This window comes from Nycticebus coucang, chromosome X (assembly GCF_027406575.1).
Source record: "Nycticebus coucang isolate mNycCou1 chromosome X, mNycCou1.pri, whole genome shotgun sequence".
Lineage (NCBI taxonomy): Eukaryota > Metazoa > Chordata > Mammalia > Primates > Lorisidae > Nycticebus > Nycticebus coucang.
This window is the reverse complement of record NC_069804.1, coordinates 18,233,312-18,252,142: the sequence shown is the minus strand read 5'-3', so window position 1 is coordinate 18,252,142 and position 18,831 is coordinate 18,233,312. Positions and strand designations below refer to the sequence as shown.

Sequence of the window (18,831 nt, the reverse complement as noted above, 5' to 3'; positions counted from 1 at the left end):
TAATTTAGAATATTATTTTATTGGTGCCTGCTGTATCTGCCCTAAGAAATATTCCAGGTCGCAGTTGTGCAGATACTCTTTTTTCATGTGTTCTTTTAGAAAGCTTTACAGTTTTAGCTTTTACATTTAGATCTGTGGTTCATCTCAAATTAATGTTGACACAGGTGCCGTTTGGTAAATGGAGCCTGACGCTTTGCACAAATGTGGAGGGGCCGGTGTTGCCTGGGATGAGTGCTCTGGGTGCTTTGAGTCTGGATAACAGGACCACAGCTGCCTCTTTTTCATCTTGTTATCCAAGAAAGTACAAAAAGTTCAGGTTATCTTTCAGGAGGGTGGCCTTTCTGCTTTCCTGATCAAAACCTTCCAGAATAGACGCATAAAGAAAATTTACCAGCATGTTTTGTTTTTTGTTTTTTTACGAGATACAGTCTCACTTTGTTACCCTCAGCAGAGCGCCTTGGCTTCATGCTCACAGCAACCTCAAACTCTGGGGCTTAAGCGATTCTCTTGCCGCCTCCTCCCAAGTAGCTGGGACTACAGATACCTGCCACAACACCTGCCTATTTTTTGGTTGTAGATGTCATTGTTATTTGGCAGGCCCAGGCCGGGTTTGAACCCGCCAGCTCCACTTTGTGTAGGTGGCGCCCTCGCTGCTGAGCTACAGGCGCTGAGCCAACATGTTTTCTATCGTGTCCAAATGCCCATGGTAATATAAGGGGTGGAAGAGAAAGGACGTTGGCTTTGTGGGCCGGAGTTTGAATTTCTACCCTATTGTTGATTGGCTATGTGACCCCGGACAACTTAATGTCTCTGAACCTCATTTAAAAAGATCTCTATGTAGAGATTCAAGCTTAGTACCTTGAACTTAGTAAGTGCTCAATAAATGTCTGCTCCCCTGTGTCCCTCCCTTCTGCCTTCACCAATAAACATACCAGAACCTCTAGAATGAAATGTGCCTTGTGAAAGAATAAATTGCCAAAAGCCAAAGTGTGAACTTACCCTTTTCACAAAGTATTAAGTTAATGCTTCCATAATTAGACTCTAGTTTATGAGAATAAGATATAACCCCATTATGAGGTATCTAATATATGTAAAAGCATGTGTCTATGATTAAATGAACAATGTCAGTCTTTCAATAACTGTTTCTGTTTATCACTTTTCATTTGTTAGTATAGATATGCTATTTGTATGCATTATTTAAAAGTAGCATGATTATATAGTAAAAAATATTATCTTTTTAAAGACTCAAGGCTCAAATCTCTTGGATAATCATTCCATAGTGGGGTCTCATTATACTTCCGCAGTGTGTAAGGAAAATTTCCAAAGGTTGGCGATTCCGTCCTAACTTCCATTCCTTGCCCCCTGATGAGGGAGAGGCATAGATACTGCATTAACTATGCCCTTTATTCTGTCTTTTTATTGAGGTCTATGTGCGCGCGCACACACGCTGAAAAAAGGATATACTCTTGAGCGGTACTGCCCTGAATTTTCACAAACTACACACACTGCATACCCAGTGCCCATATCAAGAAAGCTGATGCTAACAGCTCTCCAGAGTGTGGCCGCTTCCGTTTTCTAGGCCTGCTCCTGGCCGGGAGTAACAACTATGCCGATTTCTCATCAGCGTGGATTAATTTTGCCTGTTCCTATACTTCTTATAAATGGAATAATAGAGTTTGTACCTTTTAGCGTCTGGCTCCTTTCATTCACCATTATGTTTGTGGGATTCCTCTATATTAATATGGTGATCATTCCTTCTCATTTCTACGTGGCATTTCATCGTAAGAATATATCACAGTTTACGTTTTCTACCATTAATGAACATTTGAGTAGTTCCTAGTTTGAGACTATTATAAACAGTGGTGCTGCTATGAATATTCTAGTATTGGGATTTTTCTTTTTAAATAGCTTTATTGAGATATAATTCACCCACATATAATCAGCAGCTCAGTGATTTTTTTTTTAGTGTATTCAGAGTTGTACAATTATCAACACTATCTAATTTCAGATTGTTTTCATTACCCCCCAAAAGAACTCTGTACCTGTTGGCAGCCATTCCTCATTCCAGCCACCTCCCTCTGACCCAGGCAACCATTCCTCTACTCTCTTTCTCTATGGATTGACTTATTTATATAAATGAAATCAGTGACCTTTTGTGTGTGGCTTCTTCCACTTAGCACCTTTTCAAGGTTGTAGCACAGATAAGTACATGATTCCTTTTTATTGCTGGATAATATTACACTGCATGGGTACACCACATTTATCCATTCAGCACTTAATGGGCATTTTGGCTGTTTCTACTTTCTGACTGTTATGAATAATGCTCTAAGCTTTTATATGGCCATATGTTTGCATTTCTCTTGGGTATATATCTAGGAGTGGGTTTTCTTGATCACATGGTAACTATATTTAATACTTAAAATGTTTTGTATCATGTTAAAAATGTATAACGTAAAGTTTACAATTTTAACCCTCTGACAGTGTACAGTTCAGTAGTGTTAAGTACATTCACATTGGTGTGTAACCAATCTCCAGAATCTTGAAAAATGGAAACGCTGTACCCATTAAAGAAAACCTTCCTATTTCCCCCTCCTCCCAGCTACTGGCAACCACCATTCTACTCTGTCTATGAATTGAACTCAGAATTCTAGATACTTCATAAGTGGAATCATGGTTCAGCTAGTTCCCAGCTTACAGACCAGATACATTCCTAAGGTCTTTAGGTTAGATTTGTATGACACTCGGATCCCAGTGTCACTCGGATGAACAGTTAATAATGGTTTATGTTACCCATGTGGTAATGATACAGTGTAACACTGCAGTAATAATATATTCTTGTACTATAATAATAAGTTATAGAAACTAGTGTGCCCTTTCTCTTAATTTAAACAAATAGAACATAAAAACAAACTCATGAAAAGTTTAGATAGGAGATAGGAGAAATTTCAAAAAAGAATACTATGTACTAGGCCCAGTGCGGTGGCTCACGCCTATAATCCTAACGTTCTGGGAGGCCGACGCGGGTGGCTTGCCCTGAGCTCACAGGTTCGAGATCAGCCTGAACAAGAGTAAGACCCCATCTCTAAAAATAGAAAAACAGAGGCAAAAGGATCACTTAAGCCTAAGAGTTTGAAGTTGCTGTGGACTGTGATGCCACAGCACTCTACTCAGGGTGACAGCTTGAGACTCTGTCTCAAAAAAAAATGCTACGTACAGAAATGAAGGGGCATTTCTGAGGCCAGAAGGGAGGCTGACATTAATCAGAAGATGATGGTGGAGAAGGTGCCGGAGGGGGTGGAGTGGGTGCTGGAGAATCAGGCTTTGATTCTGTGGCTGGAGGAGGGGAGCTCACCACTCCAGTCGGTTTCTTGAGAGAGGTTTCTGGGGTTGCAAAGTCCCTTTCGTTTTTCCATCATAAATGGCCTTGTAGCAGCTGATGTTCCTGCTTACTGCCCGGTAAACCTGTGTAACCGCTCAACGTTAGGCTCTTGCTCCTCAGGCTCAGCAAATCCTGCTTCCATGAGACGAAAGGCTTCGGCTCCTTCTGTGGTCGCAAACTTTCTTAGCTCTGGCCCTTCCTATTCTTCGTGTTCCCGTGTTCCTGTCAGCTGCTGCTCTGTCTGTGAGACTAGCAGCCAGCGTGTCTGCTGTGCCTGAGTGCCTCTTACACCTTGTGGGTTTGTTTACGTGCACGGAAGAAACTAGTCCCCAGATTATTAATTACTTAATTATAAACTATCCTTCTGGGGAGCCTTGGGAGTCCACTTAAAAGTATGGAAGCCATCAGTGGTTCATCTTTAGCCTGGAGACTGCCTGTGTTTGTCTTTTTGGGTTTGTTTTCTTTTACTGAGCATAATATTCTCAAGCCACATCTGTGTTGTAGCATGTGTGAGAATTTCCTTTGTAAAGCTGAATGCATACATCTTGGGTATATATCACATTTTGTCCATTCGTTCATGAACGGACATTTGGGTTATTTCCACCTTGTTAACCATTTGAAGAACTGTCAAGTGTTTTCAAAGCAGCTGCACCATTTTTACGTTTCCACCAGCAGCGTATAAGGGTTCCAGTTTCTCCATATCCTTGCTGGTACTTGTTAATGTCTGTCTGTATTTATTATAGCCAGCTTAGTGGGTTCGAAGTGGTAGCTGACTGGTTTTTTTTTTTGTTTGTTTGTTTTTTTCTGAGACAGAGTTTCACCATGTCACCCCTGGTAGAGGGCTGTGGCGTCACAGCTTACAGGAACCTCAAACTCTTGGGCTCAAGTGATCCTATTGTCCTCTTGCCTCAGCCTCCCGAGTAGCTTGGGACTACAGGCATGTGCCACCAGGCCTGGCTAATTTTTCTATTTTTAGTAGAGATGGAGGTCTCACTCTTGCTCTGGCTGGTCTTGAACTCCTGAGCTCAAGCGATCTACCCACCTTAGCCTCCCAAAGTGGTAGGATTACAGGCATGAGCCATTGTGTCAGAATTCTTTATATATTCTTGACACAAGTCCTTTGTCACATATGTGATTCACAAATGGTCTTCTCATTCTATGGGTTATATTTTAACTTCCTTGGTTTTGTCTTTCAAAGCATGAAAGTGTTTAATTTTGATTGAGTCCAATCTATCTGATTTTTCTTTCATCCCACCTATGCCATTTCCCATATATTTTTCTTAGTTTATTTATCCTTAAGTGGTTCTTTATGTCAGGTGCTAGAAAGCTACAACCTCCAGGCCAGCTGCCTTTATTTTATAAATAAAGTTTTATTGAAACACATCCATACCCCATTCATCTATGGCCACTTTCAGGCTACAATGGCAGGGATTGTTTGGCCTGAAGAGCTGAAAATATTTACCTGGCCCTTTATGGAAAAAGTTAGCCTATTCCTGCTTTATGTAAATAAGAGCAACTATAAATACACATTCTTATTGTCCCTTTCTTATTCAGAAAGTAGTACTGTTGTGTACCTTGCTTTTCTCAACTAAGTTTTGCCTGGGCATATTTCCTGATCAGTATATGGGAATCTTCTTTATTGTTTGTGTCTGGATAGTGCTCCCTTGGGTGGATGCATCATTGTTTACATTAGCGATCTTTTTTTGAGGGACACTGGGTGTCTGTCTTCTTTGTTTTTGTTTTTGCTACTGCTAAGCATCGTGCCAGTTCTGATTTCAAAGCCTTTCAGAGCTGGTTGGATCTGAACCACGTGTGCAACTCCCAGTGGCCAACCTGGGCCCTGGGCAGTGGTGTATGTGAGCTCAAAGTCTTTGGTCTGCGATTTGGGGTCAGATTTGTGTTTTCACAGCTTTTGGGTGGGGAGCCCAGGAATTCATAAACAATTTAGGGGACTGGTTTTCTAACGTTCCTCCCCCTCTACAACCTCCATTGTACTTTGAGGTTTACTGGGGCTTCCCTTGTCAGTCCCGTGGCCAGAAGGCTGGGGCTTTAGTTGTCCCCCTCTGCTTCACCCTGCCCATATCTGTACAAAATCTTATGATTTTTGTCACTATCACAGCAAAGCTCAGAGTACCTTCTCAGGGTTTGCAGTGTGTGGCAGCAGCTGTAGAACTAACTGCACACATCTTGATGGTGGCACGTGACATGGACCTTTCTTCTTCTTGTGGGTTAATATGAGGGCACATACGATTAGGTTACATTATTTGCGTGTGTAAGGTAAAGTCCAAAGTCTGAGTTGTAGGTAAGGCTTTCACCCAGGAAATGTGCCATATACCCCTCCATCCCTCCTCCTCCCTTCTGGAATTTTACTGTGTTTTTCTCTCGTGTGGGTCTGCAGTTGTTGGTCTACTACGGGAATCCTCAAACTGCAGGCCACATGTGGCGATGTGATTGTATTTGTTCCCGTTTTGTTTTTTTACTTCAAAATAAGATATGTGCAGTGTGCATAGGAATTTGCTCATAGTTTTTTTTTTTTTTTTTAAACTATAGTCCGGCCCTCCAACGGTCTGAGGGACAGTGAATTGGCCCCCTGTTTAAAAAGTTTGAGGAGGCCTGGTTTACTATTTTCAGATTAGTACTGAGTACCATAAGGACATCTGCACTAGAGTGTTTATAGACGCTCAATTCACAATTACAAACATGTGGACATGAACCTTTTGAAAGAAGGGATTGTCATTTACTGGTCAGAAAAGCCTGCTAAGAACATGTCAACAAAGAATCTGCGGAAGAGTCATGTCAAAGCAACCCCTTTACAAAAGGGTTGAAGGAAGCTGAAGAGGAACCTTCAGGTGACGAAGATGAAAGTATTGAGGTGGCGTGCTCACATACTGGCGGGGGAGCCCAGAGTTGGAACTGTGAAGTGTGATGGCATGGATGATGACATTGCCACCATGTAAAGTACTGATGCCACCTAGCTTGCCACGTAACGCTGCCCTCTTCCTCTGCATTGTTAGCTGGAAGAATATCGCGTGTGTGCAAAAGATAAAGCAGTTGAAATTATGCGCTGCTGTGTGTTGCACACGTGTATTCATGGCGAGGGGTCTGAAATTGAGCCCAAAGAGTCCATTGACCTCAGTGAGTAAATGTAGTTGGCTTATACATGACATGTTAATTTGGGGGAAAACTGGTGGTGGACACGGCTCAATCAGTTATGTAGTTATGAAAAGAACGTATTTTTGTTCTTTTTTAAATTTCAGAATATCACAAGAGTGCACACATTTTGGTTACATACCTTGCTTTTATACATTTTAAGTCAAAGTTTCAAGTGTGCCCTTCACCCAGAAAGTGTGCATTGTACCTCGTAGGTGTAAATTTACCCATCCCCGCCTCCTCCTTCTCACCTATTTGATTTCCATTGAGTTTTACTTTGAGATGTGTATTTTTGGTCATTCTTACAAAATATTATATAGTGGGGAACAAAAAGATAGGAGACCGGAGAGTTTTCTAATGTCCCCGCTCTTCCCTTCCTTCCTCCTCATTAAAACCTGATGTCCCCCAGCAACTAGTGGCCACCCGACATAGCACTTGGTAAGGACTTGCTGACCTCCCGACACTAAGTGGGTAGATTGGCTCCTTCTTATGACTCTGGAAAATAAGATTTAAATGACACCTAATAAACACACTCTTTCCATTGACCTGACCTGAAATATGTTGGAAATGACTGGCAGTAGATGAAATAAGCTCTAAATTGTGATAGGAGTTAAGAGAGGTGCTTAATGTCCAGGCTTTTCTTTGGAAATCAGATACTTTTAAACCACGCTAGAAAATTTGTTTTATTTATTACCTATAAAAACATTTAACAAAAATAATGTTCAAAAGTTTTTAACAGACTAAAATCCTATACAGCATTCATCTTTCTTATTTCCTACCCTGTTTCCCCGAAAATAAGACATCCTCTGAAAATAAGACCTACTTACAGGAAAGATAAGACGTCCGGTGAAAATAAGACCTAGCGCATCTTTGGGAGCACACCTTAAAATAAGACACTGTCTTATTTTCGGGGAAACAGGGTACTAGCATATTTTGAGATCACTGTAATTAATTGTTAAATAGCTTGAGGGTACTTTGATTTTAAATTCATTTTCCTGCTAAGTATAGATTTTAAGTGGAGCCTTTTCTTTTCTTTTTTAAGAGATGGGGTCTCTTTATGTTGCCCAGGCTGGATTCAAACCCCTGGGCTAAAGCAGTGTTTCTACCTCAGCCTCCTATGTAGCTGGGATTACAGGCTCACGTCCCTTCACCCAGTATCACTTTTTAAAGTTCCTTGAACCAAGATTGGTAAGGTGGGTGTGTGAGCCTGCCTCATGATCAAGTCAGGCAGTTTATACAACACAGGCTTTTTCCTTGAGGCTGGCCTATGTCAGTTAGAACTGGAAGGTAATAGTTGCTAGGAACACAGGGTACATTTGGGAATGAAAATCTGAATTTCATCTTTTTTTAATCTGTAATCTATTTGCCCAAAATTTAGCCTGATTATATAAATTGCCTTACCCCCAGGTGGCTCAATTTTAAAAAATGAATCAGGAACATATTGAGCCTCATCTGGGCACCGGGAGCATAGGATTGGGGTCAGCAAAACTGAGTTTGAGTCCCAGCTCTCTCATGCCCTAGCCGAGTGACATCAGGCAGGTATATTAACCTCTGTGCTTCATCTCCCCACCTGCAAGGGGAAGCCAATACTTGCCCTGCCTGTCTCCTGACATTGCTCTGAAATCAACCGAGACCTCTATGGAAGTGTTTATATGATGATATGAAGCGCTTTGGGGTCATTGGTGCTCTCTTTGAGGAAGACAAAAAACCTTGACTCTTTGTATGTAATAAAAATTCCAGTCCAGTGTTTTTAATCACAATTAGCATTTATAAGTTGGAGTCTAAATAAGTATCTTAGAAGCTCTGAAAATCAAGGAGCCAGTTGAATATTGTTTCAAATCTTCAAAGTGAACTCAGTCTACTGGCTTGAGTGACAAATATCAGGTAAAAAAATTCAAGTTCAGATTTGAGGCAGTTTCCTGTTGAACGTGAATTGCTCAGAATTTTTTTTATAACAGCAGTATTAATCTGGCCTGTTATAATTAGCGCTGAAAAGTTTATCTCCAGATGGAGCCACAGAGGAGCCTCTTTGTAAAAGTGAAGATGCCAGTGGGTCCCAGCGCAGAATGCCGAGAAGGCAAAGGAAGGGAAGAATTTATGTCACCAGATTAAAACTTAATCTTGGCAGCAAGCTACTTTGTCAAGTTCCAGGTTGCCTATGATAATGGGCCACTGTCCTTCACCCCTGCCCTCTGCCCATTTCCATTACTCTCCTTTGTCATCTTCTGGTTGCTTACTTTACTAATTTCAGCAATCACCATGGCCTTGAAATTAGCGTCTATGTCACCACTTTTTACTAGCATAACTATGAAATGCATAATTTGTAATTAGGATAGGTGACAGAGTCCAGGGAACAATCAGGTAGGCAGCATGTGTAATTTGCTTGGCTGCAGTGTTAACTCTGACTCCAAGCAAATGGCTGTGGGGAGCAGAATTATCCATTTGAGATAAAACTGATCTCAGTTTGCATTTGTCTTTTCATTAGCAGTAACCTCTAAAAGGTGAATTTGAACATGAGAGTCATCTGTTAAAAACCATTGTGATTATTTAAAGATATTTTTGGTGAGACATTGAATACTATAGCTATTTTTATTCTTTTAGTTCTCATCTTTTAGTGATATATCCTGAAATATTTGAGGACAAAATGATACGGTGGTAGGACTTACTTCAAAATAATATGAAAGGGGTGGTGTGATGGCAGCAGAGATGAAACAAGGCTGGCTGTGAGTCGATAGTTGTTGGAGTGTGTGCGGCTTTCAGTAGACTCTTCCGTCTCCTGTGTATGCACATTTGAGTCCTCCATAATAAAATGTTCAAATGGAAAGCCCTACCACAGGTTTTCCATTGACCCTTTAGTACCTGGTTCCTACTAACTTTCCACGTTCAATTCCAAGGGTGTTCTGGGCCCAGGAAATTGTCTGCAGTGGTCCTGACACTTACCCCACATCTCGCCTCTGGCACTTTGATTTTCTGCCCTCTTTCTACATCCTTCTTTCCTTCCTTTCCTACCCTCATCCTCACCCCAGTTTGCTAACTCTTAGGGCTGCTCATGTCACAGACAACATCCCTTCCTCTAGGCCTTCCCTAATTGCCCTCTGCACAAGTGCCAGTTAGCTGTGGTGCTGGGGGTGCCTTTTATCACTGTGTCTGCCTCACCTCTGCCCTCCTCATGGTGATCCCAGCCGTCCTCTTCCCGCTGTTACCTGCGTGGTATTACATGGTTCTTTTGAGGAAAGGGTTTGTGCCCTGTTTGTACATAGCAGACAATCAATGAATAAGCAAACAAAAGGCCCACCCCGGGGCTTGGGGCCCTGGGCCTTGGGTCTCCCAGTGTCCCTGTACAGAGCCAGCAGTGCTTGGTGTGGATGTGGCTTCTGCCTGCCAGCTTTTTTTTTTTTTTTTTTTTTTGAGACAGAGTCTCACTATGTTGCCCTTGGTAAAGTGCGTGGCGTCACAGCTCACAGCAACCTCAAACTTTTGGGCTTAAGTGGTTCTCTTGCCTCTGCCTCCAAAGTAGCTGGAACTCTAGGCGCCTTGCCATAATGCCTGGCTATTTTTTTGTTGCAGTTGTCATTGTTTAGCAGGCCTGGGCCGGGTTCAAACCTGCCAACCCGGGTATATTTGGCTGGTGCCCTAACCACTGAGCTACGGGTGCCGAGCCGGTTGGCTTGTTTCTTCATGCCTCTGTTCAACTTGCCTGTGTTCTATTTCATTGGGATTTTCAGTGACTTCCTGTAAGTCCTGGCAGTTTGGACACCACAGTCCTATATGTTTACTGCACATGATGAGGAAGCTCTTACATTATTTTGAGTTTTGAAATGGTATCCAATCTACAGCCATACCACCGTGACTGTGTCCGATCTCATCTGAAATGGCGTCTGGTACTACTAGGTGGATTTAAACATGCTCATTATGGATACAATAAGTTGCTTCCCTGGTTATTTGTTGTTGTTGTTCATTTGTTTTTTCCAGAGTCTTTCTCTGTCAGCCAGGCTAGAGCGAAATGGTATGATCATAGCTCACTGTAACCTCTAACTCCTGGGCTCAAGTAATCCTTCCACCTCAGCCTCCCCAATAGCTGGACTGCAAGCGTGTGCCACATGTCAGTTAATATTGTTTTAATTTTTGTGTAGAGATGAGGTCTCACTTGTTGCCTGGGCTGGTGTCAAACTCCTAGCCTCGGGTGATTCTCCTGTCTTATCCTCCCAAAGTGCTGGGATTACAGGTGGGAGCCCTTGCGCCTGGTGCTCCTCTCCTTGGCTAGATCTCTACTACAGGGCACGACTCCAGGGGGCATTTTGTATTGTCAAGCTGATGACCTGTAAACCAGGAGCTATGACAACAATGTTTATTGTAGCAGTTTCATATAGAAAAAATGAATAAAGTCCCTATAGACAGGATGGGTAAAGAAATGGTGGTCTAGTAACCACATAACGGAATACTATATAGAAGTGAAAATGCATGAACTAGAGCTAGACGTACAAATTGGTTGAATCACACCAGAAAAATAGCAAGTCAAAGAATATATACAGTGTAATACTATTTATATAAAGTTCACAGACATGCAAAACTAAGGAATTTATGTATGAATTCCTAAATCGTGTATGTAGTATGCCTGTATGTATTGCCTTAGTCTGTTTGGACTGCTCTAATGGCATATGATAGGCTGGGTGTGGCTTATAAACAACAGAAATGTATTACACACAACTCTGGAGGCTGGGAAGTCCAAGATCAAGGTGACAGCAGATTCAGTGTCTGATGAGTGCTTGCTTCCTAGTTCATAGATGAGGCCTTCTTGCTGTGTGCTCACGTGGAGGAAGGGGCAGGGCAGGTCTCTGGGATTTCTTTTACAAGGGCACTAATCCCATTCCTATGGCCTCCACATTTATAAACTAATAACCTCCCATTACATGGAGGTTAGGTTCCAACACATGAATTTTGAGGGGACATAAAAAATCTTTAGCACACATACCCCCACAAATGTGTGTATGGGAGTGATAAATACAGAGATCAAGATAGAGGTTTTCTCTGGGCAGGAGGGAGATGTGATCAGGGAGGGGCATATGGGGCTCTAACAGTGCAGGTAACACTCTGTGACTTGGACTGCATGGTGGGTGCATGGTTTTTCATTTCATTATACTTATTATGAGGAAGTTCTGTAGTCCCAACTACAATGATGCCAAGGCACCCAACCAGGGCAACAGAGTGAGACTCTGTCACTTTTAATAATAAATCCACTGGCAAGTTCTAAGTGAATCGATATTCCCAGCACTTTGAAGAAGGAAGAGAGGAAGAGATGTGTGGGGTTTTCTTTCTTCTTACTGCTTTTCTTTTACAATTCCTCACTTCCACTTCTTCTAAAAGGCTGATGGCAGAAATACCAACTGGCCATGGCTCGCCATATTGGTGATCATCTGCAAGTGGGGTAAGAGGCACAGATCATCATCTTCTCCCACCTGCCTCTCCTGTTCATTGCAGATGTTGCCGTGGTGGACATGAGCGATGTCTCCAGACAGCCTTCCCTCTTCTACCACCTTGGAGTCCGTGAAAGCTTCGACATGGCCAATAACGTGGTCCTGTATCATGACACTGATGCTGACACTGCTCTCTCATTGAAGGTAAGGGTGGTGATTATCTTTTCCTGAGTGCTTCATCTGGGGAAAGCAGAATTGTATGTCCAGCTGAAATGTTGCTGTAGCACACAAGGTTGGAGAAAAACAGTTAAGACTTGCTTGTGCAATTCCTTCCTTCCCACCACAGGTTCTAGTTCATACAGATGACTGCCTGGCCCCTGCGTGAGCATCTGTACTGCAGCCACGTGTCTGCAGGCAACTTGAGCATTTCTGGGCTCATCAGGGAAGCAGGGGCAAAACCCTGTTAGTTTCCATTGAAGCAGTCACATCACTCTGAATCCCTTTATAGGCAATTTGATCCAAACCTACACATTATAAACAGTTCTCAATTCTGATAATAATATAAAGACATTTAACAGTTACCAAAATGGGCAAAAAATCTTAGCATAGACACAATTAGTATTTAATCTATTATTTCCCCCCAGTCTGACAGCAAAGCAAAACTGAAAACTTGTGTTTTCCTACACAACTCGGTAATTACTGAGAATTTCTGAAATGAATTTGTAAGTTTGACGTATGCTGTTTTGGCTAATGTAGTACTTAAAAAATGCTTGTATTTATAAAATACCGATGTTTCATGTGAGTTATTCCAAAATTCAGTATTTATTATTACTGTAGCATATCATAGTAAATTCTGGCCTATGTTAAACCACTTTAGAAACAATGGACTAGTTTTATTTACAACAGCTCTTCTCAACCTTGACTGTACTTCAGAATCACCTGGAGAGCTTGTAAATATTCCCATACCCAGGCCACACCCCTGACTGGTTATGTCCCAATCTCTGTGGGGGATGGGGGTGGAGCCCAAGCCTGGGGATTTTTTAAAAACCTCCCAAATGTGTAGCTAGGGCTGAGAACTAACAGTTTTAGAGAGTTAGTCTTCACAGATACCATTTCTAAGTTTTCAGCTCCCTTAGTATTAAAAATTGCTAATTATATTGTGGTACAGTCCTATGACAAAGTTGGACATATTTGTTTGTGTTCCTTGAGATTTAATATTAACTACGTTTTCTGGGCTCTGTAATAATTTGAGATTATTTCCTGGTTGAAATACCACCTGCTTCAGATGTGTAACCAGTATGTATACACTTTACACAGACCTGTACTCTGTCATTATAGCACAATACCGTGTTTTAAGAAGTCATTCCTGACAGTAAAAGAAGAAATGGTTTTTATTAGTGTACTTTATAGTTTCCCTATCTAAATTATGTTAGATACTTCCACTAAGGTAGTGATGCTTAGAAATATTTAGAATTTAGAAAACAGAAAAGTATAGATTCCTAACTAGTATTGCAATGAGAAATACGAAATTAGAATGTATCTTTTCCCAATTCAATACATTTTCCCTCTCTGCTGTGCCTTAGCAAAGTCCTATGACCTAAATGAGCTTTAATTTTTAATAATATGGAAAAATTATTTCCTAAAATAGAAATGGGTAGTCAGTTATGTCTAATACCAGAATAAGCAGCCTGTACTTGTCATCAGAAAATAGAAATCTCCAGAATGCATAAAGCATATTTTATGGGGAAGCTGTTTAATTATGTTTTTTTCTAGAAATGTTGGTTTTCAGTGCATAAATGATACGGTCAAGGGTTACATAACAATCATGCTAAGTTAACTGACTAAAATCGTCATCATTGAATTTGAACATTCCTAGACCTTTCTAGTGGGGTGTCAAGAATCCTCCCAGTACTTCCCCTTCTATATGGGGCCTTGGCATTGATCTATTCAAGAAATAGTTCCAGACCTGAGGAGAGCACATCACTTCCCAGGCACTTCTGGGAAGGTGAGATGCAGAGCACTGAACTTGAATCTCAAAATCTTTTAGGCAAAAGCATTAGCACGGTTCTGGGAAAATCCTTATAAGCACAAGTGCCCCTAACAGTTCCAAAGCTAAGCAGTTGTGATCAATCTTCCTTGGAATATGAATTTTATACTTCTCAGAGGTTCATTCTATTTGAAGCTTTTTTAGGGGGAAGTTTCAAGTGATTAATTCTTTCTCTAAGGTAAGTTCTGGACGGTTGCTGGCTAATGCTTATGGAGACGAACTCTTGAAAAAAATCCATATTCATCTTTTCTTTTTCTTTTCAGGATATGGTAATTCAAAAAAAACATAGTAAATATTATATTTTCAGATTTTTAGCCTTGTAAATACATTCATAAAATGCTTGCCCCCAAATCACATAGGTAGCAAGGTGATTTGTAATCATGCCCATTGGTTATGTTTTCAAGGTCAACTGAAAAGCTCCTATCTTTCAGCCTTGCAGTTAGCCCAGGTCCCACCCAGCCATTTAGGGTGTGAGGCAGAAGACAAGGTCGGGCATGAAAGTGTATGTTCTTTGTTATTCACTAGGATTTTGTGCTAGAACCATCTGTAAGTCTCCTTCTGAGTTGGGTCAGTGTTCTATTGACGACCACCAAGAGTCTTTTTGCTGGAGCCAGTAACTCCCGTGCTTCCTGACCAGAGTTTCCCTAACAGGAGAGGAATCTGAACTTGTACTTCAGTTAAGAAGGGGACTAGCCTGAAGTTCCCTGCCACAGGCTGGAAAGAAGTGGGGTGGAATTCCACTTCTTCTGTCCTGTGTATGTATTAAAGTCTCCTGATTTGGCTTACAAGTTCCTGCAGTTATTTAGTTTTCTTGCCATGTTGATTTGAATATTGCAATGAAACTGCCACCCTAAAACCATTTAAATAAGATCACGTCCTCAGAAATGGTGCCAAGGTTAACATGTGCCTTTGAATGCCTCCAAGCTGGCTGCCCATCTCCACTACCTATGGCATTGTGGTTTGAGAAACCATGACCTAGACTCAGGACAGGTCCTTGGTTCCTCTCTTTTGGGCCTCAACCTCCTTCTCACTGGCCCTTCTAGAAGGAAGGGATCTACCAAGTCTCTTCCTATTCCAATTGGAGTTCCTAGAGGGGGAGGGAGAAAAGGGACCAGGGGGTGAAGCCCTCCCCAGCGAGCAAGAGTTTAGCGTGGCTTCACCCCTCCACAGAAGGCCCCAACCTGGAGTTTGGAGAGGCCTCAGCTTCCCTAGGACCCTGATAGACCTCCTCACCTGATGTGGAAGTTCTAGAAACAAAGCAAGTGGTATAGTTTATGTAATTGCTGTTGGAACATGGATTTAACAAGCAGGCCTGTAAAAAGAGGCATCAAGATGGTTTCAAGTCACTCTTGGAAAAGAAATGGGACAATGTGTGACTTCATTTTGTCCCATTTACATACTGATGTCCACTTCTGGGAGTCTTTCCTGTTCTTTCTATATCTTGGGTTTCTTTTAATGATCCCTTTGTGGAAAAATGGGGGAGGGGGCACCCAAAGGAGACTGGGCCTGAGGTGCTACTATAGCTGTAGCCCTGTTCTATGTCTCTCCACCCACCTAGGCCTCAGTATCCTCAGCAGGAAAATGAAATATGTTGAACTTAGTTGTTCAGCTTGTAGATACCTTCCAGCATCCAACCTCTGTGGTTCCACAATTGTTGCACAAGCAAAAAGGTGCAACTTGGATGTAATCTAAGAAATGTCTAGGAAACACTTATTCCTGAAAGCAAGTTACATTAGGGCAAGGAGCAAGGATGACAACTCATTTTTTTTTCCATTCCTGGGTGTTGGGTGTGTGGGCACAGAGAAATACTCTGTCCTCCAGGAGACTTACTATTATTCTGTTACAGCTTCACTGCACACCTTCCCTTCTAGCACATCTCCTAAACACCCAGGAATTCCTAAACATTCTTAGTAATTCTAAGCATACCTTGACACTATTCTCCCTAGGTATTTGGTCTATTTGTTTTCTTAGGAATAATCTTTTTCTGAAGAATTTGGCAACTAATCTCTCTGCTATATTTGGCATAATAGTGGCATTTGGTGCTCAGTATTGGTTGCCATTCTTGGCAAGGTGTGAACATTTAAAGCATTCAGAATAATAACAGAAAGGATCCCAAGTGACTTGAGGATTAGAAAGTAGGACCTGAGAAGAAAGGCTGAAGAGAAAGAAACAGTGAGAGGCACCATTAGTGGTTATCTTCAGGTGTTATCGCCTTTCTGAAAGTAAGGAGACAGTTAACTTTTTCTACTCCAGATGGGATGGATGTAGGGCAAACAGAAAGGTGGTTTAGATGAGCAGAATGGACATCTTGCAACTAATGGTGATTCAACGTTAAAATAGAATATCGAAGTAAATAAAGTGACTCTAAGGAGAGCTTGCTCACTGGTCCCCTACATGTGGATTGGGGTAGCACTGGAATCAGAGGCCTGGATTTTATGACCCCAGAGATTCTGAGAGAGAATCTGGTGTAATGGTGGGTTTGTGAACTGTCTAGAAATATTTACGCAATGTAGTCATAGTTGTGAGCTATAAAGTCCTGTGGGTCATGTGTCCAGATGAAATATCATGCTCTAAACATGCAACCAGATGTTCAAAGTGATTTATGAGCATTTGAAAGCTAAAATGCTTTCAGATCTGACTTCAGGGAGTCGTTCATTTCTAGAATTGTGCCTGATGACATTGAATTTGGCTTCACTTGTCAGAGGAGTGGAAATACTTGTCTCCATTTCTGGGGGCCGTTCCTTTGCAGGGATGTGAAGGCTGAGAAGCTGATCTCTGGGCTTCAGAGTGGGCCACTCACAGCCATTTGGGGCTCCTTTGGTCTCTAGAAATGTGGTATCACCTTTTATGTTCACCTTTTTTGCAGATGATGCTCATGTTCTTGTGTTCTGATTTAGTTTATTTAAAATGCTTTATTTAGGGCAGTGCCTGTGGCTCGGTGAGTAGGGCGCTGGCCCCATATATAAAGGGTGGAGGGTTCAAACCCAGCCCCGGCCAAACTGCAACAACAACAACAAAAAATAGCCAGGTGTTGTGGCGGGTGCCTGTAGTCCCAGCTACTCAGGAGGCTGAGGCAAGAGAATCGCCTAAGCCCAGGAGTTGGAGGTTGCTGTGAGCTGTGTGATGCCATGGCACTCTAACGAAGGTGATAAAAGGGAGACTATAAAATAAATAAATAAAATAAAAAACAAAATAAATAAAATGCTTTATTTAGGTATAACTTATTCAACTATTTTAAGCACACACACTTCAATGACGTTTTTTCTGAGACAGGGTCTTGCTCTGACACCCAGGGTGGAGTGCAATGCCATCATAGCTCACTGAATCCTCGAACTCCTGGGCTTCAGGAATTCTGCCTCAGCCTCCTGAGTAGCTAAGACTATAGCCATGTACCACCATGCCTGGGTAATTTTTCTATTTTTTATAGGGATGGGGGGTCTCACTGTGTTGCCCAAGCTGATCTCAAACTCCTGGCCTCAAACAATCTTGAGGCCTCGCCCTCCCAAAGTTCTGGGATTATAGGCATGAGCCACTGTGCCCGGCTTAATGACTTTTAATAAATCATTGAGTCGTATATCCAATTGTAGGTTGTATAGAACGATCTAGTTTTAAAGCATTTCCATCACCTTCCAAAGTCCTTATTTGCAGATAATCCTGTTCCCACCCCTAGCTCCTAGTGCCTAGTAATCTGCTATGTCTTATACATTTGCCTTTTCAGAACTTTTTTCGTATGAATGGACCCGTATAATATATTGTCTTAAGTGCTTGGTTTCGTTCCCTTAGCATGGTGTTTATGAAATTCATCTAGCATGGATCAGTAGTTGTTTCCTTTTTATTGCTGAATGGTATTCTACTGTATGGATCTTCCACATTCTATCCATCTCCCAGTTGGTAGACATGGACTATTGGACAGTGTCCACTTTTTGGCTATTATGAATAATGCCACTATGAACATTCACGTGCAAATTCCTCTTGGGCATATACCTAGGAATGGAATTGTTAAATCACAGGGTGAATATATATACCTTTAACTTCTTAAGCAACTTCCAAAATAATTTTAAAGTGAAATAGCTGTACCATTTTACATTTCCACCAGCAATGAGAAGTCCAGTTTCTTCACACCTTCACCAATTCTTGGTATAGTCTATCTTTTTATTACAGCTATTCTAGTGAATCTGAAGAGACAATTCAGTGTGGTTTTAATTTGTGTTTCCCTGGTGACTAACAATGTTGAGCATCTTTTTATGTTCTTGTTAGCCATTTCTAATCTTCTTTGGTGAAATGTCTATTCAGATCTTTTACCCACTTTTAAATAAGGAGTTTAAGAGTTCTTTATCCTGGAATGAAGGCCCTTATCAGAGGCTTTATCAATCATTTCATTTATAGATCATGTTTTTAGTGTTGTGTTTATGAACTCTTAGCCTAACTCAAGGTCACAAAGTATTACTCTTATGGTTTCATATAAAAGGTTTTAGCATTCACTCTTACATTTAAGTCTTTGATCCATTTTCAGTTGATTTTTGTGTTTGGTGTGAGGTAGATGTTCAAGTTCATTCTTCTGCATGAGTATATCCATTTGTCCCAGCACCATTTCCTTTTTTTTTTTTTTTTTTTTTTGGAGGTTGTGCCCAGGCACTGACATTTTTATTTTTTGAGACAGAGTCTTACTTTGTTGCCCTTGGTAGAGTGCTGTGGTGTCACAGCTCACTGCAACCTCAAACCAGCACCATTTCTTAAAAAGATTATCTTGTTTCCACTGGTACCCTTGTCAAAATCAACTGATTATATAAGAAGTTGGACAATTAAATTCATGAATTCATCCCAGAAAAGGTGCTACATAC

General features: G+C 41.4%; 1 protein-coding gene across 1 annotated transcript in view; it reads left to right on the top strand.

The window, feature by feature from the left end:
- Nucleotides 1-18,831, top strand: part of MAP3K15 (mitogen-activated protein kinase kinase kinase 15) — a 157,096-nt gene that overhangs the window by 12,282 nt on the left and 125,983 nt on the right. Inside the window, exon 2 of the mRNA XM_053578963.1 lies at nucleotides 12,008-12,147. Within this exon, the coding sequence (XP_053434938.1) occupies nucleotides 12,008-12,147 (140 nt within the window). The remainder of the gene's footprint in view (nucleotides 1-12,007; nucleotides 12,148-18,831) is intronic.